Raw genomic sequence first — 26,783 nt, 5'->3', positions numbered from 1 at the left:
TCTTATAATTGAATCATTAACACTCATTAACCTTAACTGAGGCTTTAAGTGAGATCCTGCAGTTCTTTAAATGTTGTTCTGGGTTCTTTTAGGATCTCCTGGATGAGTTGTTCATGCCCTTTTGGAGTAATTTCTTTAGGTCGGCTGGTCACTCTACACTATTAGTGAATAATAGTGAATCACTGTGATTCTCTGGAGTCTCAAAGCTTTAGAAATGAATTTATAACGATAGATGATCAATGACTTTTTTTTCAGATTGGGGAATACTAATGTGTTGTTTTTTGAGATCTTCTATCTAACTCATGTTGTCAGACAGGTTCTATTTAAGTGATTTCTTGATTCTACAGGTCTGGCAGTAATCAGGCCTGGTTGTGGTTAGTAGTGAATTTAAACTTAGCCTTACAGCCTTTTACCTTAATAAATTAATTTATAATTATTATTTTTTCGTATTTGCTTAGGTTATATTTGTCTGATATTAAAGTTTGTTTAATAATCAGAAAAATATCAGTATGACGCCACTGTTATAGATATATTATCTCAGTAAAAACTTTGTTTCCACTTTACATAATAATACCTTAACTGTCCTTTTGAACTTATGTTCCAATCACCCTTATCTCTTACACTATTAATGATTACATGTCATATATATATATATATATATATATATATATATATATATATATATATATATATATATATATATTATCAAATAATATAAAATAGGAATAAATCATAACAAGCTATGGGTTCAGGAGGTCAACCCAATATATATATATATTTTGTTATAATGACATTTTGCTTGTTGTGTAAAGATTTGTATAAAGGTCCAAAGCTGGTTGCCTTAGATAAATCACATGTACAAAATTTTAGTTTTTAATGTGCTGTCTTTATTAATAACTTCAAAAATAAGTAGCAAATGAAACCAACAGTAAGAAAAAAAGAAGAATATACAGTACATGTGGGTACAAGCCTTTTCATTCAGCCTGTTTATTCATGCTGTTGAATTGTTATACAGCAGAGACGTCTGCTGGTGATCTGCTGCATTACAACACGTCACTGTACCCTAGATCCATAGTGATAACCTGGCCTGCTTCATTCAGAGAGTGAACAGAATGTTCCTGTATATAATTACATTGCACCTTTTCCCAACCTATACCCCTGAGTATATGTGTGTGGCATCCTTGCTTGGGGGGAAATCCTGATAAAATGGCCGAATTGTCTCCCAACGCTTCAATTACACCTTAGAATATGGCTGGATTATTTAGACTGAATTGTGCTGGAACTGAAAGCACCAAATGTGGGCCATCTGTGGGCCCCAGAGACGTGGCGTGGGACCGGTTTTGCAATATGTAACAGTTTGCTTGCTCCAACAGCGTGAATGCAGAGCAAACACTAAAGAAAACACTAAAAAAAAATCAGAAGACCAGACATTTAGGTGAGCATTCAGACAAGCTCAGGGTTAAATTCGGCCTTGTGTTAAAAAGCTTATTGTGCTATGATGTGATGTAATGTGATATTCTTTGATCTAGACCAAATTAAACTTCTGTGCTGTGATTCAAATGTTATAAATGGATGCATAGCTGAATAAAAGACTGAGGTAGTCCTAATAATATAACTTATATTTGCTTATATAGCATTGCAAATGCCCCATGTAGATACGTCTGTAGTGTAAAATAGTGAATTTTTAAAGGAATTCTCCTGCATTTTTCAGCCCAGTGTAGATAATTCATACCTGTAGCACATGTGGCACAGTAAGTGTGTTTGTTTACCTGCAGTTAGTAAAAGAAAAAAAAACAGGGTTACATTAGAAGTGAATGGACAAATGCGCTAGGAGGTTCAGGACAAGCGCATGCCTCCTTCAATACAGGTGAAGTCAGCCCCGCCCTCTTTTCCAGCTTCAGCCAATCAAAGCAGCATCGCAAGGCAGCCAACACCCTTAGAGGAAAGCGCTGTATCCCCAGCTCTGATTCATCAGCTGAATGAGACGAAGAGCGAGAGCACGGCCAATTGTGCTCGCTCGGACTCCGGCTGCTGATGCCGAAGCAGCATAATTCTGGAAGTGTCGGCGTTTTGTGTTGGCCTTACACTGAATGACTTTTTTTTAAGCGATTTTACTGTCTTAGACAGAGTCTTTTTCTCATCCTGATTTATACTTTTTTAGTGCGCATGATGCTCCTGGTGGACATGATGCATAATAAAAACGTATAATAATGATCTCAAATAGACTGTAGTTGTAGTCTTATCAAAGTATTCTTGGGTATTTTACATCCTATGCTGTTATATGTATGTTATGAGTCAGCAAGTTCTTTTAAAATATGTCCAATTGACTTCTTATATCAGATTGTTTTTAAATCAACAGGTTTTCTATTCCTTCAGTATCTCAAATCAATCCTTATTGTTGCACATGTGCAGTTCTTCTTTAAAATCAGCTCTAAAAAGCCCATGCAGCAGGTGTAGAACAGGCTGAAAAATGCTGAAGTGTTCCTTTAAGAGTTCTGGTTTAGAATTGACAGGAAAAGGTACTTCAAAGTGCACTGAAAAAGAAAGGTTAACTAAATAAAAAATAAAAAAACAGGTAGCGATGATCCCCCGCAGGTCCGGTTCATTTACTTGCCGACGGGGATGATTTTACCGCTGCACAGGCAGCTAGCAGGGCACCAGTCCGTCATGCGGGGGTAGGTACATTTCAGTGCCGCCACCAGGGAGGCGCAGTTGGAGTATTTGTTGACGTGAGGGCAGGGGTTGGCTGTGAATTAAATGTGTAAATAAGTTAGAAAGCCATTAAATGTTACAGTGGGTCACTACAAAAAAAAAATATATGCCACTTATATAATTATAAAGTAAAAGCAAGGTAATGCAATTACATAGGCCTGTCACAATAACAGTTTTCGTGGATGATGTATCGCGATAAACAATATTTTTTTTTAATCTTAAGAACATTAAATTCCACTTATATAACAATAATAGAATAGCATAACAAAACAATTAAACATATACATCAAAGCATGACTGGCTAAAATGTACATATAACTGTTCACTTATAAAAACATAAAAATAAACACAATAATCAATATCACCATTATCAAATATTAATGCCCATGTATTGTATGATATAATATAAATTGTAAATCGAAAATATAATTATTGTGACAGCCATACAAGTAAACTTTAAGGTTTACTCAGTGTCACATCATGCAAATAAAATAATGACTGTAATTAAAATGGTACTCACTGCAGAGTTTGTCGTCACAGGCTCCAGGGCAGGCGGCGCAGGACTGTCCCTGTGTGTAGGGTGCCACGCCCTTGAAATTTCCTCTGCATACAAAGACAATAATAGCTTATTATGAGCCCTTTCCTCAGGGTCCGGACTGAAACTGGTCGTACTGGTCATTAACCTTTTAAAGCTGTGTCCGCTGCCCTCACACCTAATCTACTACAGTGCTGATGAGGAGATTTCTCATTCCTGCTGTTTACATTCCCCTCTACTCTGACATGTGAAGAATAGAGCATTTATTCACTCATTCAGAAACATGTATGGAATGAATCTGAGACTAACAAAGAATGTATGAGTTGAGATAAATGTATGATATATTATACAGAAACTACTATAAATATACCATATCATGTGGTAAAAAAAATAGAAAAAATATTGTCATTTAGAGCAATTATTTGCAGAAAATGAAAAATAACACAAAAAGATTGAGTTTTCAGACCTCAATCAATGCAAAGAAAACAAGTTCATATTCATAAAGATTTAAGAGTTCAGAAATCAATATTTGGTGGAATAACCCTGGTGGTTTTTAATCACAGTTTTCATGCATCTTGGCATCATGTTCTCCTCCACCAGTCTTACACACTGCTTTTCGATAACTTTATGCTTTACATTCCTGGTGTGAAAATTTAAGCAGTTCAGCTTGGTTTGATTGACAATATTCAATTTGGTAAAATCAAAGAAAGTGGTCTCTCTTTTTTTTTTTACGTTTTACGTACGTTTTTACGTTTAAAAAACACATACTTAAATCTACTGAAGTTTGCAGAAGAAAACATAATGCTTTTATTTTGTATTTAAATATAACTTAATTATAATGGAAATATACGTAAGTTGCCATAAGTGGTTTCAAAATAATACATTAAGTATGTATTTAAGTATGTATTCATTTTAATGCCAAAAGTATGTACTTTTCCATGTTACATATATATTTTTAAAAATATACTTAAATACTTATAATACACTTATCTTTTACAAGGGGAGTGTCTATCTCATTCTTATATTAATCCTTGTATTTAGTTGTAGTTTACCTATTTTATTTAGTTGACCTGTACTGTCGAATATCGATTTATGATGATTATTTTTCTTTCTTTTATTTATTTATTTTTTGCTATAACTTTGGAAAGGAGAGTAAAACAATTTCAATCTTCTTTTTGTTCTGTACATACTATCAATAAAACTACTTGTTTTGACTATTATATACTAACTACACTATATAGACAAATGTATTGGGGCATCTGCTCCTTTACTTCTTATTCTTCCAAAATCAAATAAAAGAAAAGAAAAATCAGGATGGTTATTAAGGTCACGATGATGGATAATGATCAAATGATTTGATGTTTATATAAATTACTAATGATATATATACATATAGTTTGAAAAGAGTAGCAAAACACCTGCTCTCACACTACCTCTCCCCCAGAGGGAGCTATTGTTTAATCTGAGAGATGTGAGTTATTCAGCTCTTCTAATGGTGTCTTGGGCTGCCTTTATTTTTTACAGCAACTTAATTAGACATATGTGAATGTGAAATTTTGTGAAATTATGTGAATTGAACTAAAAAAAACTGAATTGATTTAAAATTAGTGGATTTAAATTATACTGAACTGCATTTTAACCAAATAACTAAACCTAGTTTAAGAGAACTGATCCAGCTGGTCACAAAAAATGACCAAAAAAAAAATAACGTAGGATAAAGTCTAATACTGTTACGTGCCTACAGGGGATTTTATTTTATTTTAATGGAATTAAACTGAATTTAACTGAATAGCTGAATCTAATTGAATTAAATCAACAGCATTTAACCAAATATATATATATATATATATTTAATTGATTGTGTTTATCTGAATTAATCTGAAATAAATAGAACTAAATGCAATTGAACCGAAATTATTTGAATTATACCAACATTTCGTTGAGCTGAATATCTAATCTAAATTGAATTAATTTGAATAAAACTGCATTTAATTAAACACCTAAACTCAATTGGAATCAGTTAATTTAAAGCGATGTAACTGAATTTATCTTGAAATAAGTGAATCAGGCTGAATGTTCTTGATTTGAACTGAATGTAATTGAACTTTGAACTGAATCATACTGAATTGATTTGAATGAAACTGCATTTAGCTGAATGTAATTTATTTAAAATATGCAAAATAATAGGATTTAATTGATTAGAATTGAATTAAACGACTGAATCAAAGTTAATTGAATTGAATCAAGCTACATTCACCTGAACAACTGAATTGACTTGAAATGGGTTAATATGGATTTTGTTTATCTGAATTTAACAGAACTGGTGAAACAAATGAATCTAAATTGAACTGATTTGAATCAAACTGCATTTGATTGACAACTACACTGAATTGGAATCAGTTGAATTAAATGAATTTAACTGAATTAATCTTTAAATAAGTAAATCAGACTGTATGGAATAGATGTGAACTGAATGTAATTAAACTGAACTAAATTGGAATCAGTTGATTTAAATAGATTTAACTAAATTTAACTTTAAATAAGTAAATCAGATTGAATGGAATAGATGTGAACTGAATGTAACTGAACTGAACTGAGTTGAATTATGTGTACAGTAAAAGTGAATTAGTGTAGCAGATGTGAACGTACGCTCTGTAGTAGTGGCAGACGTAGAAGTAGTTGCTTCCACACTTGGCGGCGCCGCAGCCGACGGAGTAGGAGCTGTACCACACCACCTGCAGCCGGAGGAGAAACAGGTCAGGCCAGGATAAACGGCTCATATTTAGGATGTGTCTCTTTTCACAATTGTTCCTAACGCCCGGGTCCCTCCCTAGCCTTCAGCCTTTAATTTACTGAAAGGTCAATACACTGGATCTGCTCACGGGAAACCCGAGCAAATATAGGCCAGAGCAGCTGAACTGGGATCAGGAGAGTTCATGCAGGGTCATTAAAGAGATAGTTCTGTAAAAATCGCAATAAAGAGCAGGTCAATCAGCCGGGACCTTGTTCAGTTTAGTTAAAATCCTTTAAATCATTAACAGGTCAGCATTTTTGTTCATTTTCTGCCTGATATTCCACACCTAAATCTTGAGGGTTTCTATTTAAGCATTACATGAAAAAGTTTGATAAAAATGTATTAATTGTAATTGTGATAGAAAAAAAAAAAAGTAAATCTGCAACTTTAAAAATATAATGAATAAAATCATAAAATTAGCATTTTCCTAAACTACATTTTAAAATAAATATTTTCCTGAATACAAATTAAACATTTTATTTCCTCCAAACCTTTAGTTTCGTTATATTTGTCTAGTTTTTAGGTCTTTATTTTCAAACATGCAGAATTTGGGTTGATTCCTGTTACTGATCTGGAATTAAATAAGTTTTTTTAATGCAGAAAAAAAAGAGGTTTTTATCACCTACACCTGTAGCCCGTATACAGGACAAGGAATATGAATGGGTTAACATTTGTTCTAGCTTATAAAAGAAAGAAAATTACTTATACTTTTAGAGGTGCTCAGATTTATTTAGGTGCTCTTGAGCTCAATTTTTCTTTTAACAGTTTGAATTTCTAAATTTTAGGTGCACAAGTCAATACATAAAAATAGAAAATGTTCCCCAAAATATCTTCATATAGATCAAAATAATAATTCAAAAAGAGATTTAAAACAACTTTTTTTTTAGAGCTATCAATGTTAAAGTATTATAGTTTGTGATTAATTTGGAATCAGTATTGGGTTATTATATTTTTAATGCAGTTAATTACACACCTTCTGGCATAAGGCAAAGTTTAATCTGGTATATTATAGCCAAAAAATAATATACTGGTATGAACAAGCACTGTTTCTGCTGCTCCATGCTGTTTACACACTAAGAGCGCAGTATGTGCAGCGTTCACTGCTTAACATCTGCGCTGCACAACCCATTAAAAACAGTGTGTTTAAAAGCGCAGCTGCAATTGCTGCAATAGTTTTCAGTGTTCTGTGTTAAAGCAGCTTCACACTGTACAGATATTTGCACTTTCTTGCTCCAGAGACAGAAAGCTCTGACCAATCAGAGGAGACGATGTGCTTACATGGTTTATTGGTGCACATTTTGGTGAGTTTAGGTTTGTGTCTGTGTGAAACCAAACCAAACAGAGGAAGAAATGCACCAAATAAACAAATTCAACTACAGGTGTGAAAACCCTCTTTTATACTCAGCAAATGCTAAAAGTTCTAATTCAGAAATTCTTACAACCAAGCTGAGATGTTTACAATAAAATAAAAAAATAAAAGTTTCCTTTATTCATTTGATTATGCATTCTTTATTCCAGCGCCCCACGATTGGAGCTTTATCTTCCCTCAAACATACAAGTACAGTACAGGCCAAAAGTTTGGACGCACCTTCTCTTTTTCAATGCGTTTTTTTTTTTTTTTTTCATGACTTTTTACATTGTAGATTCTCACTGAAGCATCAAAACTATAAATGAACACATGTGGAGTTTTATGTACTTAATAAAAAATGAGCTGAACCTCCACAGTCACCGGACCTGAACCCAATCCAGATGGTTTGGGGTGAGCTGGAGCACAGAGTGAAGAAGGCAAAGAAGCAACAAGTGCTAATAAACACCTCTGGGAACTCCTTCCTTCAGAACTGTTGGAATAATTTTCATTTCAGGTGGCCACCTCTTAAAGCTCATTGAGAGAATGATGCCAAGAGTGTGCAAAGCAGTAATCAGAGCAAAGGGTGGCTGTTTTGAAGAAACTAGAAAATAAAACATTTTCACTTTTTTCACCTTTTTTTTGTTAAGTACATAAAACTCCACATGTGTTCATTCATACTTTTGATGCTTCAGTGAGAATCTACAATGTAAATAGTCGTGAAAATAAAGAAAATGCATTGAAAAAGAGAAGCTGTGTCCAAACTTTTGGCCTGTACTGTATATACTAGCATTTTAATTGACACCACTAAAAAAAAAATATTTTTGCATTTTACATTTCTTACATTAATTCTTTTATTTATTTTAAAATATCCACTATAAAAAATATATATTTAATCCAGTGAATTACCTGGGTGTAGTGCCCAATGGGTTGGGTGTTGGCGGATCCTGTAGGGTACACGTAGTTGGCGACTTCATTGTGCCATGCTGTCACGACGCTGGTCCACTTCACCATTCCAGTGCTTTTAAACAGGTTCTCGCCCATCTGATATGCTGCTCAGAGAACCAACAGAAAGCTTATTTTAGAAACACTGTACTGTATAAACACAAAATCAGGAGTATTGAACAAGAGTTTGTCCTGCTTTTGTTGGAATAAATGTGAACTATGTGCATGCTCTTATGGAATAATGGGCCTTATTGTAGTGATCTATAGTGCACTGGTCAATTGTGTTTCGAGCAGCTGGATTTAGGGCGTGTTGTGTGTCTTTGGTATCATGAGGGCACAAAAAATACACCTTGCACATCTTGAAACATGGATGTGTTTTGGGCATAGCGTGAAATAAACCATTTAGTGAGCCAGATGTAATTCCCTTTAAGAGGCGGGTGAGCTCTGACTTTGGCACGTTCTTAACTTAACAGCATGGCGCTTTAGGAAAACTGACCTGCGTGCTCACACTGTGAAGATACACCAGCAGCTCATTTAAAGAAACACCAATGTCATTTTATTCTTTATTCTGTTTATTATTGAGTTAAAACTGTAATTGGACGTGTGTAAGATGCAGGGATGTAACATATAGGATTGAACAGATGACTGTTGACTGTTGTCAGGGTTTTATTCAGACAGTGGCGCACCCGTATTTTCCTGCCACCAAGATAAAAAAACATGCTAGATATTTACCTGAACACACCTCACTTCCAGACCACCACACCCATTAGTGTAGATTTTTTCCTAAACTCTAATGCACATGTGTCAAACACAAGGCCCGCGGGCCAAATGTGGCCCGCCACGTCTTTTTATGTGGCCCGCGAGAGCTTGTAAAATCTTAGTGTCTATAATAAATAGGTCAGAAGCGTTCTTTGACCAAAAAATACATTTCCCACAATGCTTGTCGATTGTATTACCCGCAAAGTTACGGCTTACTGCCACTACACGGCAGTGTAGTCATTGATGTGGAAACCCTGCCGGAGGGAAGGTGTAACTTCGCGGGTGGAATTGAGACATGTTTATCCCATAATATCCAGAAAAAGAAAAGTTGATGCAGACGGACGGCTGTGCTTCAAGGCGAAAGACCGGTATGCATTTTGTGTTACTGACCAACATAAATGCTTTTTAGAAGAGATATAAATTATGTGTAAATATTTATAAGACAATAGCTGATAAAATCTGTTTTAATGAGGTTAATAAACATCACTGTGACATCGCTAGTCGCAGTTTCACCTCAGCAAAGGACGAGGAGGTGAATCACTTATCTAACCAGCCTTTACTGATTTCTGCCCCCAATAACCCTTTCAATAACCTCCAATAGCCTTTAATAGTCTCCAGTAGCCTTCAACAGTCTAACCTTGCAGCCGTGGTGTGTTCTAAACTCCGTAGTTATAAACATCCTGAGGTTAGCAGCGCGCTAACTGACCTGTTTATAATGTAATCCGAGCAGTGACTCCGGGATGGCTGCTCTAAACTGCTGCTGTTAGCTGCTTGGGCTGAAATATGAACTGTAGAGAGCTGTATTATCCGGTTAGTGGGGTTATTTTATTTCATACACAGAAGAACTTAAAATTTTAAAAACGCTCCAGACTGGCTCAGCTGAGTCCTGTAGCCCGTGGCTGGGCTGTAGCTCTGACTCAGTAAAGACTGTGGGCTTGTGCTGCTGCAGCTCCCACTAGTGGTTGGATGAGGAAATGCTAAATCTGTCACAGCTCACAATTTTTGATTTTATATTTATTAAGCCTCTTTTCAGTATCAAACGTTTTGATCAAAGTTAATATAACTTGTATTTTATGTCATTTCTATTCACTTGTATAGTTTGGTTCTTGATTGATGGAGTTTTTGGATTTCATAACAGGATTTATGTTAATAGAGCAACAAGCAAACATTTTTTCCATGCAACTGTAATATTTGATTGAATAAATAATATATTGAGAGTTATTTAACATTAAGGAGTAATTACATTCATTTACATATATTACATTTGGTTACATTTTCTTATATTTATAAGTTACATCTGGCCCTCGGAGGACAGCCAATATGCCAATGTGGCCCTCGGCCAAAATGAGTTTGACACCCCTGCTCTAATGCTATTTTAATGGTGCGGGCGCAAGACGTGAAAATAGACTGTTGAGGGGGTGTAAGATAACAATCAGCATCTTAACGCCCCTTGCATAAGGTGTACGATAGAGCCCTATATCTGTTCCTCACGTCACGTTCCATTCATAATTAGCCATATTAGCTGTATTTATTACAGTATTAAAGTGTGCATTTGATGCTAATTTAAACTGTCTTTTGCTAACCGGTATTTTAACAGTTTTTTTTTTACCACAGAATCATTGAGATAAAAGTGAACCTACTTCCGAGCATGCGGGTGCTGGGATCTCCATGAACCATAGAGCAGGTGTTGGCCCAGTTCTGAGCTGAGACTGCTGCTTCCCGGCTCCAGTTCTGCAGGCAAATAGCACACATCATAAGAAATGTATAAACTGTAACATACAATATAAATACGTATTACGTTTAAAGCTTGTAAACAAATACTTACGTTTAAACAGGTAGAAACCCAAAGCTAATTCAGGCTCCTACGACTTATTTGGGCTAATTGGCACCTGATTAGTTTAAAAACAAAAAAATGTCCTTTTATATGATGTAGTTTCTGAGAAAAATGATGTTCACTTACAAAGACATTTTATGTAAGTTTTATGTTTCAAAAGAACACAACAATTGTGCCTCTTTGAGCATCACGGCTCATTTGAAGTGCTGTTTCAACACAAATACAGGACAAAACACAGTTAGAAGCTGAAGCTTAGCCACATAGATAAATACCATAATCGTAAATATTTGAAACAACTTTTAGAACTTGACTTACTCAGCTAGATAAGTTTGATAGGGGAAATTTTGGCACCAAATGTTGCTTCTGGAAAGCAGAGTTTGTATTGGTGGGCTACAGTTACATGGTTTACTAGGTGGACTGGAAGAAAAACTGTAGACGCTCCTGTCTCTCGCACACTTAGCTCTACCTGCAATCTCCAGCCTCAGGATTACGTGCACACATCCTTACCAGGAATTTAATCACCAGAATATTGATTTCACCTGTTTACCTTCCTATATATATATTAAATAACTTCTCGTTGAGTATTGAACCTACAAAGTGTTTCCTCATTCCTCATTGTGTTTTCCTATCCGTTACGACCATGTTTTTCCATTTCCCTCAACTTTTTTAACCATATATGGTATGTTTATCCTCTCTGGCTGCTGTTTACCGGTATTGACAACCCCTTGTATCATTGCTGTATTTAATAAAGTATCTGATTGTCATCTGCGCCTATCTGCACCATGACACACTAGCTTTAGCTTTTATTTAAGAATGTTCTGGAGCCGTATCCTCGTTCATTGTTTTCCACAGAGGTACTCAACATAATAAACCTCCAGTCCAATAAGATTGTTGTTGATTTACGTCTTTATAAACACTGTTTCAACCCAGAAACATCGTAATTAAAAAATATAATGGGGAACATTACCACATTTTATTTCCTCAACATAGTTAATAAGTTAATAGCAATGAATAAGTTATCAAACTAAATACAGATCTGCTTGTTTTAAATCCAGATCAAGAACAACACAAAACATACCCAATGCTGGTCAGGAGCTAGTTAACGAGCTAGCCTATCAGCATAGGATATGTTCTTTCTGGATGTCCAGCTGGATTTTTAGCAGTGCCCTGAAGCTCATTGTTGCCACCTTAAGTTGCAAGATATTAATAGGTCAGGGTATTCTCTGGTGAAATTAATACAGTTCAGTAGCAGTGCTGTATGACCCAGACAAGCGTCTTGGCAATGACCTTATTACTGCAGTTCTTCACCTGTCAGACCTCTAATTCTTCTCTAATTCTTCACTGCTGAAACTGAGACTAGGCGTTGCCATGTGGGTCAGCCAGACGTGATTCTTCCTGTATCAGTTTTCTCCAGTTTCCTCTGGCTTTATTTATTTTTTTTAAAGGATAACCAAAGATAACCAACTTTTTTGGAATTACTGTAAATTTTATCACAGAAATGTTTGTGATTAATAGGCATTCAATTGTATAGCCATTTAATACCACCAATATAATGACTATAGTAATACATTTTACAAGTTACTTTCAAAGAGCAATCATCTTTTTATTATAAATAATGTGCAAAAAATAGAACTGGAATCTTGCAACACTACACATGTTACACCTTAGCCCATATCTGTCTTGTCTTTTTCCATTTTTTTGGTCTGTTCTGCTCCTGTCCTCTGTTCTTCTGGTTTGATTTTCCTCAACATATGCTCCACTAGGGTTTGTTACCCTGCCTCCTTGTTACCGGTCCCAGGTGTTCCTCACCCTCATCCTGTATATAAGCCCCTTTGTTAGCATTTCTTGTAGCCCTTCGATTTGTCTGTTCTTGTGTCAGGTTTGTTAGTTATTAAGATCCTAGCGTTATTATTGCTTTTCTATTTTTGTTGTCTTAGTTTTGTTTGATTTGATATTCTTTGTTCTAGTGTTTGATATTTAGATATCCTAGTCTTGTTTTTTGTTGTTGTTTTTTTGTGTTTTATTGCAGTTACGTCCGCCTCCGTTGTGACAATACAACAATCATTAAGGAGCATTACTTACAACTGAATTTTTTAACTAATTATTAATTGAAAGTAGACATTATTAATGATAACAAAATGTCTCATTTTAGCATGTATTTAAATTTAGTAAGGTATAATAGTGTCTTGATTAGTGTCAATTAAGAATTAGTTGAGAGACATTACATATTCACTGTTGTAAAACAATGTTTATTCCTGTAATAATTACTGTTTATTGTAACCCCAAATATCCTAAATAAATAAATAAATGAGTAAAAACACTGTTTTTAAATGTGACACGCTGCTCAATTACATTTGTCTACTTTTCCTGCTAAGTGAACTAACCAACTTATTGGGGTCATGTCCATATCGTCGCTGTCCAATGAAAAACAAGTATCTGCATTTTCGTCAATTTTTAGTTTTTAGCTTTTTGGAGATACATGTTTTTCATTGGATGGCGACAATATCAGAGGTGGAAAGTAATGAATTACATTTACTCAAGTTACTGTAATTGAGTAGATTTTATGAGTAATTTGTAATTTTTAAAGTAGTTTTTGAAGTAGGTAATTTTACTTTTACTCAAGTACATTTTGACACAAGTAATCTACGTTGCTACATTGGAAAACTCCCCGTTACTGAGGAAAAAAAACAATTGTCTGAATTAAAAAAATTATAATTGACGCGGATGCGCCGGCGCACGGATGCTCACGCGTGGAATAACGAGACAATAACGTCCTCATGCAATGTCCATGCATGCCCGATGGACAGAGCTGTCAGTAGTATTTTTATCATCAAACAATCTGCTTAAATGTTAAAAAAAACGTAAATAGCAGTGCAAGCATAGCAATGGCAAGTTAAAATATAACATTGACCTGTAAAACTATAAAAATACAGTTTTTAGTCACCTATATGACCATAACCTTTTAACAGTAAAGAAAAAAAATGGATCATAGAAACCTTGTTGCCGCTTGTTCTTGAAAATGTTTTATGGGGTGGTCTGAACAAATACTGCCTGAAAGGTCCAAATTATTATGTGGAATAATAGTTCATTAAAAACGATTTAATTTATGATTTTTTTTACTTTTTTCCATCAAGTAATTAAAAGTAACTATGTAACTTTTACTCAAAGTACATTTTAAATTGAGTACTTTTTTACTTTTACTTGAGTAGATTTTTAGATGGGTACTTTTACTTTTTCTTGAGTAGAATTTTAGCAAAGTAAAGGTACTTTTACTTAATTACAATTTTTCAGTACTTTTTCCACCTCTGGACAATATACTACACAAGATTACAGCACTATCACATTTGATCATTTTTCCACTTGCTTTAATTGTTTTAGTGGGTTAAATTTAATCCTCTTTTATTAATGCGTGATCTGTGAACAGTGTTTTACCATCTTCAGCATGTTGGTGGCGGATGGAGAGACGCCTCTCCTGAACACATTGTGCAGGTTGACGATCTCGTCCTGGACGCTGGTTACGTCGGTACAGATGTCAGCTGGGGGGGAAACAGAAACACGGTCAGAGTCAGTTTAAAGATATCTGGAGCTGATTTATTTATTCAGGATAACTAATGCTAATTGCTTATCGTTCTGAAAAAAATATATATATATAAATAAAAAAAAACAATATATGATAAGGGCTTCATATCAATAGTATGATATATTTTAAACTATTGCCTAAATATGTAACTTAAAATTCAAGCATGAGCAAATTAGCTTCTGATCTAAGCCTGGACACTTTTAGATTAACCCTGAAAAATGAAGCTTAGAACTTATGCCGTAAAACTCGACTTATCTAGTAAATCTAGTACATTTAATTTATTTTATTTCATTTATATATATATATATATATATGTATTCCTCATCACTAGTGATGCCACAGCACAAGGAATGTGAAGACTAGCACATGCCTCCTCCTATACATGTGAAGTCAGCCACTGCCTCTTTTCGAACTGCATAACAATTAGCATCACAGTGCTAACCCTCTGAGGAAAGAGCAGTGACTTGGTTTCTATACATCAGCTCACAGACGCAGCCTTGTGCTCATTCACATTTGTCTACTTTTTCTGCTAAGTGAACTAACCTAATTATTGGGGTTATGTCCATATCGTCGTTGTCCAATGAAAATCAAGCATCTCCATTTCTGTCGATTTTTAGTTTACTACATAAACTTTTGAAATTTAAAAATGCAAACTGTCTTTAACACTGAGCCAAAATTTCTTGATGAATGAACCAATAGAAATTCTCCAAAATGAAATAAACTCTTTTTTTTTTTTTTTTACAATTCAGCCACTGCCTCTTTTCGAACTGCATAACAATTAGCATCACAGCGCTAACGCTCGGAGGAAAGCTCAGCGACTCGGTTCTGATACATCAGCACACAGACACAGCCTTGTGCTGATCATCATCACCCTAGAAGTGATGAGCTGAAAGAGCGCCATCTACTGTACCCACCCAGAGAGAGAGAGCAAGACCAATTGTGCTCTCTTTCAGGGCTCTGGCAGCTGATGGCAAGCTGCATGACTGGGATTCGATCCAGCGATCTCCTGATCATAGTGTCAGCGCTTTAGACCCCATGGACCACTCAGTGCCCTAATTTTTTTTAATTTTGCTAAAATTAGCCTGAAAAACGTGTAGTTTTTTTTCCAGACTTAAGATGAAAGTTAATTTACGTTTTTAAGGCGTAATATGTTAAGTTAATAAGTTACGTTTATCATGTTTATGTTATAAGTTGCACTTTTTTCTGTAATGTAAGAACGTAAGAAACTTACATTTGAACAGAAATTACTTTTTTTATACTAACAGAGAAACAGGTGCAGTAATTATTTATTTTATAAAAAATAGACAACACAATACATAATTCAATAAGCAAAAAAGATTAATAACTGAAGCATAAGCGTAACATTATGTAAAATTATATATTTAAGAAAATGATAGGTATTTTGAAAGACATGCTTACTTGACTATTGATGCCGATGCAGGATAGGGGAAAAAAAAGAAATAGATTGGAGGTTATTTACATTCAGAGCATTATTATTGAAAAAACAATCCGCATTTAAGAATTAAAGGCTGGATATACTTTATACGTTACAAATGTGTCTTTTGCTTATATAAAAATTAGATTGCATGAGGTACTTTTATGTACCTTTCTATATTGGTCAGTTGCACATTCACAAACCAGCACTACTCAAGTTGTGTTTATTCTAGAGATTATTAACATGGATCATCTATTTACTGGTGGAATGGGCACTATTTTTTAGCCAGGTACCTACTGTATGCTTTTAATTCAGAACTGTACAATGGTTATGTTATGTACAGTAGATTACCAGCCCACGATTTACTCCTCATATAAAATTCATGGGAACCACAAGAATATACTGCATTATACTGCATATGCATTTTTAATTAAATACATTTTGGTGCATCATTTTTGTTTAGTGTAAATATACATCTCTGGGAAAAAATGAAGAAACATCTTCTCTGATTTTGTTATTTATAGGTATACATCTGAGTAAAATGAACATTGTTGTTTTATTCTATAAACTACAGACAACATTTCTCCCAAATTCCAAATAAAAATATTGTCATTTAGAGCATTTATTTACAGAAAATGAGAAATGACTGAAATAACAAACAAAAAAGATGCAGAGCTTTCAGACCTCAAATAATGCAAAGGAAAGAAGTTCATATTTATAAAGATTTAAGAGTTCAGTAATCAATATTTGGTGGAATAACCCTGGTGGTTTTTAATCACAGTTTTCTTTATGCATCTTGGCATCATGTTCTCCTCCACCAGTCTTACACACTGCTTTTGGATAACCTTTTTCTTTTTCAAATTTCAATCTATACTGATAAAAGTGATACTGATCGCTTTGTTAAATAAATACAATCTTCTGTTCCTCTTGAGTTTCAGGATACTCACCACACTGCAGCTGCTGCTGACCTGAGCCAGTGTGGCTGGAGCCAGCATGCAAACCTGCATCAGAGCCAGCAAGCAAACGCTCCACACAAACATCCTGCCGACGGTCAAAATCCTAAAAATACATAAGAGAACAGAGAGATCAGAGAGCCGGGTCAGTATTTTAACTTAATTTAATACATTTTATGTTTTATCTTTTAGCATTTTTATTACTGGTTTAACTTTTGGCCTTTTACATTTTTATTTCATTTATTTCTTCCTTTTATTTTTAATACTTTTTTTTACTTATTTTTATTTTTATTTTAGTTCCATCATTTTTTTTTAATCGTGCAGTTATTTACTCCTTTATTTTTTATACTTTTTTAACTACCGTAATTATTATTTATTTTAGTTCCATAATTTACTTTTTTATAATCGTGGTGTTCTTTACTCCTTTATTTTTTAATATTTAGTGTTTATATTGAATTATTTTAATTATTCTAATTGCTATAAATTTAAGCCTGTCTGCATATGTTTTTATTCTGTATTATGTTTTATTTCTTCTAAATTAAATATGATATTTTTTGCTTGTGTTTTTTTTGTATAATTTAAACTTATTTTTCAGTCCCTTTAATTTTGTAAAAGCTCAGCTGCATTGAAAATAAAGGTTACCCTCAATGTATTTACCGAGTGGAAATAAAGGTTGATTGATTGATCGATTGATTACCAGTTATTGATTTAGTTTTATCTTATATATCAATACGACACACAATACATTCACAATGCACACTGTACACAGGATTAAGTGTATATTTATCAAGTTATTTTAAATAGAAGTTACAAAATCACATCCTAATGCCACCACAATTGAAACTGTACAACCGGCCTAACTATAAGCCCCTGCCTTATAATCCCATCTAATCCCTTGCAACAATGCTAATGCATCTATAATTACAGAGGATGCCTGAGTGCAGCGTATAATTAAAGGGATATATCTCCAATTATTTCTATTTTTCTTATTGTGTATAAGGTTAGAAAGAAAAAAAAGGAGTGTAAATTCTCTGTGGAGGAATTTTGTTCCACTCTTCTTTACAGAATTGTTTTAAATTCAGACACATTGGAGGATTTTCCATCATGAACCTGTCCTGTTTAAGATCATCCACAGCATCTCAATCATCCAGACTTTAACTAGATCACTCCTCCAAAACCTTCATTTAGTTTATTTAATCCATTCAGAGGTGAACTTGTTTGTGTGCTTTGGGTCATTGTCCTGCTGCAGAACCCAAGTACTCCTGAGCTTGAGGTCAGTAAGGAACAGATGGAGGATATTTTCTCCTTCAGGATTGTCTGGTAAACAGCAGAATTCCTGCTTCCATCTATTACAGCAAGTTATCCAGCAGCCCCAGACCATCACACTAATCACACTACCACCACCATGTTTTACTACGTTCAGAATGATGCTCTTTTTCTGAAACTATTTGTTAGTTTTACGCCAGATGTAACAGAAAACACACCTTTCAAAAAATTCCACTTTTTCACCCAGTCTCTTTCTTATTATTGAATCATTAACACTCATTAACCTTAACTGAGGCTTTAAGTGAGGCCTGCAGTTCTTTAAATGTTGTTCTGGGTTCTTTTGGGATCTCCTGGGTGAGTTGTTCATGCCCTTTTGGAGTAATTTCTTTAGGTCGGCCGGTCACTCCTGGGAAGGTTCACCAGTGTTCCATGTTTTTTCTCCATTAGTGAATAATAGTGAATCACTGTGGTTCTCTGGAGTCTCAAAGCTTTAGAAATGACTTTATAACCTTTTCCACACTGATAGATGATCAATGGCTTTCTCAAAGTTTTCTCATTTGTTTTTGAATTTCTGGATAATGTGTGGCTTTTTGAGATCTTTTATCTGCTTCATGTTGTCAGACAGGTTGTATTTAAGTGATTTCTTGATTCTACAGGTCTGGCAGTAATCAGGTCTGGTTGTGGTTAGTAGTGAAATTCAATTATTTTTCCAAAAAGTGTGATTAATCACAGGTCATTTATGAGGGGTAGGTTGGTTTGGATAGTTTTTTTCCTTAATTATTTAAGATAAATGCTTTTTATTTGTCTTTTTGTATATATAATAAGTATATATACATAAAATATAAATAGTAATCATCTCATATGTTCTCATATAAGGCTGTGAAGGGATTAACTTCTTATATGGATTATATATTGTAGCAGTTAGGAAGAAATCCACAAGCTACCGGCGGTTCAGAGGAGTTTAATAGGTTAAATAAATGTTAATCCCTAATAGAAATGCTTCAGCCACAGCCTAATATCACATTAATCAATCTACAACGCTGTGTTTACCAACTTCTACTGAATACTCTCTTCATTCTTGCCCTGTCAGCACATTCATCACATTTCAAACACTTTCATTGTAGTTGCTAACTCTGAATCTGAATCGCCTTTATTGTCATTATAATTTGCATTACAATGAAATTGGATTTGCTTCTCCAAAATGCCTTTGTTGTATAAATAAAAAAAATAATAATAATAATAATAATAATTAAATTAAAAGCAACAAATTTAAAATAGACAGAATTAAATGTAATAAAACAAGATATACACTGTACAATCTATCTACAAAATATTGCACTTCAAATATATTACACACGTTATATTACTCCTGGGGTTTAAAATTGTACGTTTTTGTTTGCCATTGTTTTTTTATTGTTCAGTGCAGTGATGGCTCTTGGGAAAAAGAGCCTGAGCCTACTTGTCCGAATTTTATGTGACTTGTACCGCCGGCCTGAGGGTAGCAGGTCAAACAAATAGTTGCTGGGGTGGGATGTATCCTTGGTGATACTGTCAGCTCTGCTAATGTAACGAGAGGTGGCAATATCCTCAACTGTAATCATCATACAGTATTAAGTAATTTTACATTATAATTCATTAAAATACTGTTTACATTCCTGCACTGACATTCATCATAATAACAGTACAATAACAGTACAATAACAGATTAGAGTGATACAATTATCAGGTTCTGTCTCACACACCTCGAATTCATTATTATAAAATGTTCTGTATTGTAGATTAATTCTAAAGCCATCTAAACTATGAAGAAAAACATATGGAATTATTTAGTTAACAAAAAAGTCTTAAACAAACCAGAATATGTTTTATGTTTTAAATTCTTCTAAAGTAGCACCTCTTGCTTAGATAAATACAGCTTTTCAAATCTCTGATGGATTTTCTCAGTCAGCTTTATGAGGTAGAGTCATCTGGAATTCAGGCTTTCAGTTAACAGCTGTGCTGAACTCGTCAAGAGTTAATTACTTGAATTTCTTGTCTCTTAATTTAAGTGTTTGAGAGCATCAGTTAAAGTAAAGTAGTGAAGAGGTAGAGTTACAGGTATACAGTGAATAGTGAATATTTGAGTAATGTTATAATCCAGATTATGAGAAGCAAGAACTACTCAACTAAATAAAGAAAAAAATACTTTAAGATAAAATGAAGGTCAGTCAATCGAAAAATTTAAAAAAATATGAAGCTCATACATTGCGGATTTCATTTTCCAGCAGGACTTGGCACAATTATTCAAATTTTCTGAGATACTGATTTTGAACAATAAGATAAATAAATGCTTAAAATAGATCACTCTTTTCAACTGAATTACTGAAATAAAATAATTTTCAAATGATATTCAAAAGTTTTCATGATGCACTAGTATATGTAGATAAAGACATATATGCTTACATTAAGCAAAAAAAAAAACCAAAAAAAACATTTTTTCTTAGTAAGATTTCTTTAAAAAAGCTATAATTGCAAAGTCTATTCCTACAATTGGTAAAACAATCTTATGCTTATCTTTTTAAATTAATTTTGTTCCTGTAGATGATGAGAATGTATAAATAAATTTACTGTAGTTTTACTTAAGAGAATAAACAAGAAACATTATCTGAGAATTTCTTGGCAAGATTTCTTAGAAGAAAATGTAATCGCAGAGTCTAAAAATAACATCATTATTCCTAAAATAAGAAAATAAGTAAAACAATCTTTCACTTATCATTTTTTAAATTATTTTGTTTCCTGTAAAAGATGAGAATTTCTAAATTAATTTACTGTACTTTTAACTAAAAAAAAAAACAAAACAAGAAACATAATTTGCTCATTCTAAGAAATCTTGCTAAGTAAAAGCTCAATCAAAAAGTCTAAAAATGAGATAAATTTTCTTAAAATAAGTAAAACAACCTTACGCTTATCATTTTAAAATGTATTTTGTTTCTGCAAAAAAAATGGAATTTTGGAATTTACTGTAGTTTAAACAAGAAACATAATCTGAGCATTTTTTTGGCAAGATTTCTTTAAAAAAAAGCTTGAATCTCAAAGTCTCAAAATAAGTGAAGTAAGACTTAAATTTAAACTTAAATATATTTTTGTATTTAATGCTTAGAAAGACAACAATACGATTCTTACTATCAGAGAAAAAACAGATCTATTGCTTTAAAATTAGATCTTTTTACTTGCTAAGATTAATTTTAGATTTTAGTTTAGTTTTAGTGTATGCATTGAAATGCATATATATATGTATATGTATATATATGAGTAAAGGTATCAGTACCTGCTGCTGCTAGAAGATGAAGAAGTGAAGAGCTGGAGGTGGGTGGGTGGATTGGTAGTAGAGCAGCTGAGCGTCCTCCTCTTATACCGTAGGATCGGCGTGGGCTCACGCCTCCTGACGCGACGTACACACGCGCCTTATTGATGACATTGAAGTGACCCAGCCTAAGCAAAACCAACAGCACAACAAAGCAGCCTTCATCAGCAAACAGCGGCGCAGAATGCAGGGGTGCCAGCACAACAGAGCGCCTGAGGGAGCGCGGCGTAGCCGTAACGAACGAGGCGCATTGAGAACGTATCCCCAGGATTAGCCCTAACAAACACAGCAACAATAGCAGAAAGCCCGAAACAACGTGGCAGTGGATTACACCCATCCACCCGCCCGCCGAGGCCGATGACGGATCTCTCAGCCTTTTCATCTCCCTGCATTGTGCTGCACCTTCGTCACATGGCCCCGCTGAAACTCTACTCTCCACAATGTCTTTGGAAGTCTCCCAGAACACGAGTGTGTTTACATAGCTGAGATAATTCCCCCTCATTACAGACTTTCTGACATTGTGTGCTGGAAACTCGCCCAGCACACAATGTCAGCCACATTCACATCTACAGACCTGAACTCCACAAACACAGGTGACACAGCAGCGCCACAATTAGAAACCCTTCAAAAACCGGCTCTTACGAAATCATACAGTGCCACTCAAAAGTTAGGACACGCCTCTTCTCCTCTCATTCAATGTGTTTTCTTCTTTAAACTGATTTTAAATTTAATGTGGAAGACTAATATTAAAGCTATTCTGGAACACATGCAGAATTCAGAAATCAATATACTCTCCACAAGTCTTTCACACTGCTTTTTGGGCAAACTTATTCCACTCCTGCCACAAGAAAAAAATCAAGCAGTTCAGATGTCTTTGATGAATTTTAGAGTATTTTCATTTGCAGAAAATGAGAAATGGCTAAAATAATATAAAAAAAATGCAGAGCTTTCAGACCTCAAATAATGCAGAGAAAAAACAAGTTCATATTCATAAAGTTTTAAGAGTTCAGAAATAATCAATATTTGGTGGAATAACCCTGTTTTTTAATCACAGTTTTAAACATGCATCTTGGCATCATGTCCTCCTCCACCAGTCTTACACACTGCTTTTGGATAACTTTATGCTTTATACTCCTGGTACAAAAGAGCATTTTTATTTGCAGAAAATGATAAATGTCTGAAATAACAAAAAAAAGATGCAGGGCTTTCGGGACCTCAAATAATGCAAAGAAAAAACAAGTTCATATTCATAAAGTTTTAAGAGTTCAGAAATAATCAATATTTGGTGGAATAACCCTGTTTTTTAATCACAGTTTTAAACATGCATCTTGGCATCATGTCCTCCTCCACCAGTCTTACACACTGCTTTTGGATAACTTTATGCTTTATACTCCTGGTACAAAAGAGCATTTTTATTTGCAGAAAATGATAAATGTCTGAAATAACAAAAAAAAGATGCAGGGCTTTCGGGACCTCAAATAATGCAAAGAAAAAACAAGTTCATATTCATAAAGTTTTAAGAGTTCAGAAACAATCAATATTTGGTGGAATAACCCTGGTTTTTAATCACAGTTTTCATGCATCTTGGCCTTATGTTCTCCTCCACCAGTCTTACACACTGCTTTTAGATAACCTTATTCCACACCTGCCACAATAAAAATTGTGTCATTGTGTTTAATGGCTTTTAGAGCATTTTTATATGCAGAAAATGAGAAACGGCTGAAATAATAAAAAAGATGCAGAGAAAAAAGTTCATATTCATAAAGTTTTAATAGTTCAGAAATCAATATTTGGTGGAATAACCCTGGTTTTTAATCACAGTTTTTTTCATGCATCTTGGCATCATGTTCTCCTCCACCAGTCTTACACACTGCTTTTAGATAACTTTATGCTTTACACTCCTGGTGCAAAAGTTCAAAGCTGTACTACTCTTCCTTTCCTGGGGCGGTCCTGATGAGAGCCAGTTTCATCATGATGGTTTTAATGGTCTTACCTTGATTTTTGGGATTTTTTTTTCTTTACTTAGTTGAGTAGTTTTTGCTATAATCTGGATTAGAACATTACTCAAATATTCACTATTCACTGTATACCTGTAACTCTACCTCTTCACTACTTTACAACTGATGCTCTCAAACACTTTATTAAGAGACACGAAATGTATAATAAAATGTTTCTATGATATTTAATAACGAGTGTGCATGTTATAGTGATCCTGACCCTACCCTGCAGAACTGCTGAGCTCATCCAAGTACAGCATGAGCTTCATGATCTGTGATTGGCCAACAACAAGATTTACGACTAATTGTTCTCAGTACAGTTACAGGTAGATCACCTAATCCAGATTAAGCAATAATCTATTGTTGTTCATGATGTACAGATAAGTTTCCACGATACCTCTGTCACAGATGACTTAAGCCAGGCAGAGCAGCAGAGTTTAAAGCTTTTAATGACTCGGTACAAGACGTACAAGCTCTTTGCCTGTCAACATTATAATTGCGACATTAATTCCATCTGCATTGTTTGTGGTTAGCTAAGACTCTTCGCCCGTTCTTCCAAAAGCTTCCAGTTCTGTCAGATTCCTCAGTCGTCTGTTTGGATGTTTTGATATATTCAGATCTATCCACATATATTTTAATAATGTTTAGTTTATAGAACTTTGAGGACAATTGCAAAACCTAAAAAAAAATAAATATACATTATTTTTTTTCATTAAAATGACCTGCAAATGAGAGGAATATACTTTTATCTGGCAATTTAGTGGTTAATATATGTATTTATAGTACTGTCAAATAGTTTTTAACAGCAGAAATATACAAGTATATTTTCTGGCTGAACATTTCAGTAATTTTTCAGACATTTTCCATCTTTTAAAATAGAGAGGTCCTGTTATAAGTTGTGTTTATAATGTATTGTGACTGTGTTTTTTTTTTAGGATTTATAATTTAACTTTTTTTGTTTTTTGTACAGTGTATCTATGTGTAGATAAAGTAAATGATAAAGATTTTATTTTGACACATAATTAATTATTATTAATAACCAGTTACTGTGCATATTGAGAGTAATTTATAGTAAAAACAGCACTGCAAAAAACTAAATCTTAGCAAGTGAAATTTTCTAAATTTAAGGCAATAAATCTTATTTTTTTTCTCTTATTTTAGAGATAATTATCTTAATCATTCTTACTTAGAATTTGTACCTTGTTTTAAGTAATTTGAACTCAAAATTTGAGCACAATCAAGCAGCAATCAAGTTATTCTGATTCTTGTGTACAAAAACTGTGACTTTTTTGCTTGATTTAGGTGTTTCTTCACTCATTTTGAGACTTTTTGTAAGAAATCTTACTACAAAAATTTAGGCTTAATATACATATATTTGTCTTAATTTGCATATATTTTGTCTAGTTTTTGCCAATGGATTTTTGGCAGTGCGGGATTTCTTGTCAGATTAAAAAGCATAGACAGATCATAGAAATGAACAGTCAGAAGCTTTAACTTTGTTGTTTTACTGTGTTTAACTGCACTACACACTACACACTGCATTACACACTAAAAGACTCGAAAAATACTTTTATACTTTATAGTTTATTGCATTTTTTTTATCTGTATCATTCTATCTTATCCTTTTTTTGTAACGTCTGTGTACTGTGTATATCTGCTACTGGATGTCCAGAAATTCCCTCTGTTATCAATATCTAAATCTATCTAAACTTTAATATTCTTTAAATGAAAGAAAATCTCTATTTTTACACATTTTCTGGCGTCCCTTCCTTCAAAAAATAACTTCTTTTTTTTTTTACAGATATTTTAACAAAGTAATCCATTGTGGATTTCTTGTATGTTCTCCATTATTATCCATCCTCAGCTTTCTTAAAATGTATTTAAAGATTTTTGCATCTAGAATTTGATATATTTCAACTGATCCCATTCTTCATTTGAATAAATGCCATAGTTTTTAATTCAGTTCTCAATAATAGAAAAAGTAATCTGTAAAGAAGCTGTAGTCATTGTAAAGTATGATCAATTATCTTCCTTTTTATGGTTTCAAAAGGACAAACAAACAGTCCAGCAGCACCAACTGATATTACACAATCCTGTAAATGGAGTGTTGACCGAGTTCTGTTAAATATGTATACATTTGTGTGCATTGATTCCTCATTTATCAAACTGCAGTGACTAACAATACACTGTACAATGAGAGATAAGTATCTATAAGTATGTGCAGTAAAACTGTGCAGGCCGAAGTTCATCAATCTTTCTTTAAGCTCAGGTTTACATTAAGGGGGAGGGGCTCGTTTAAACTTACATAAGAGACACAAGGACAAACATAATAAATAACACATGCTAAAATAAATATTTAAATAAATATAAAACAATAAAATATGTTTAATAATTTAAATAAAAAATCCTAATATAATAATATAAAATATGTACTTTTTAATGATTTGAATAAATTTGTTTTTTGGAGATAAATAGAAAGGTAAGTAAATCTTATCTTGGTCTCGGCCACATTTGGTCTGGTCTGAATCTTGGCTAAATCTGGTCTTGAGCCTTGACTTAGACGCAACTACTAAAAGTCTAAGTCCTTACTCAATCTTAACCACATCTAGTCTCGGTCACATTGTGTCTCAGCCACGTCTGGTTTCAATCTTGGCCATGTCTGATCTCAGTCTTGGCCACATCTGGTCTTAATGTTTTCTTGGTCTTGGCTAGGTCTAGTCTTATTCTCTGTCACGTCTGGTGTCAGTCTTCACTCAAACTCTTCTACTAAAAGTCTTGGTCTTGACTCGTTTCCTGCCAGTTCTGGTCTCAATCATGGCTAGGTCTTGGCCAGGTCAGGTCTCAGTCTTGACTCAGACTCAACTACTAAAAGTCTTGGTCTAAGTGTCTGCCACATCTGGTCTCAATGGTGTTTCGGTCTTGGCCGTGTCTTGTCTCAGTCTTGAGCATGTCCATTTTCAGTCTTGGCCATACCTGGTCTCAATGGTGTTTCGGTCTTGGCCGTGTCTTGTCTCAGTCTTGGGCGTGTCCATTTTCAGTCTTGGCTATATCTGGTCTCAATGTTGTTTCAGTGTTTGCCATGTCTGGTCTAAGTCTTGAGCATGTCCATTTTCGGTCTTGGCCATACCTGGTCTCAATGGTGTTTCGGTCATGGCCGTGTCTGGTCTCAGTCTTGGACGTGTTAATTTTCCGTCTTGGCCATATCTGGTCTCAATGTTGTTTCAGTCTTTGCCATGTCTGGTCTAAGTCTTGGGCGTGTCCATTTTTCGTCTTCGCCATATCTGG

General features: G+C 34.1%; 1 protein-coding gene across 1 annotated transcript; it reads right to left on the bottom strand.

The window, feature by feature from the left end:
• Positions 1 to 864: 864 nt before the first annotated feature.
• LOC111194816 (cysteine-rich venom protein pseudechetoxin) lies at positions 865 to 26,530 on the bottom strand. The gene is made up of 9 exons (XM_049477275.1): positions 26,472 to 26,530; positions 16,941 to 16,998; positions 16,883 to 16,907; positions 14,357 to 14,460; positions 10,731 to 10,821; positions 8,296 to 8,438; positions 5,897 to 5,982; positions 3,233 to 3,315; positions 865 to 2,746 (listed from the first exon to the last, which is right to left on the bottom strand). The coding sequence occupies exons 1-9, from the start codon at positions 26,528 to 26,530 to the stop codon at positions 2,607 to 2,609; spliced, it is 789 nt and encodes a 262-aa protein (XP_049333232.1). The 3' UTR covers positions 865 to 2,606.
• Positions 26,531 to 26,783: the final 253 nt, after the last annotated feature.

This window comes from Astyanax mexicanus, chromosome 1, assembly GCF_023375975.1.
Source record: "Astyanax mexicanus isolate ESR-SI-001 chromosome 1, AstMex3_surface, whole genome shotgun sequence".
Lineage (NCBI taxonomy): Eukaryota > Metazoa > Chordata > Actinopteri > Characiformes > Acestrorhamphidae > Astyanax > Astyanax mexicanus.
Note: the sequence above shows the minus strand (reverse complement) of the source record. Positions and strands in the feature narration are given on the sequence as shown.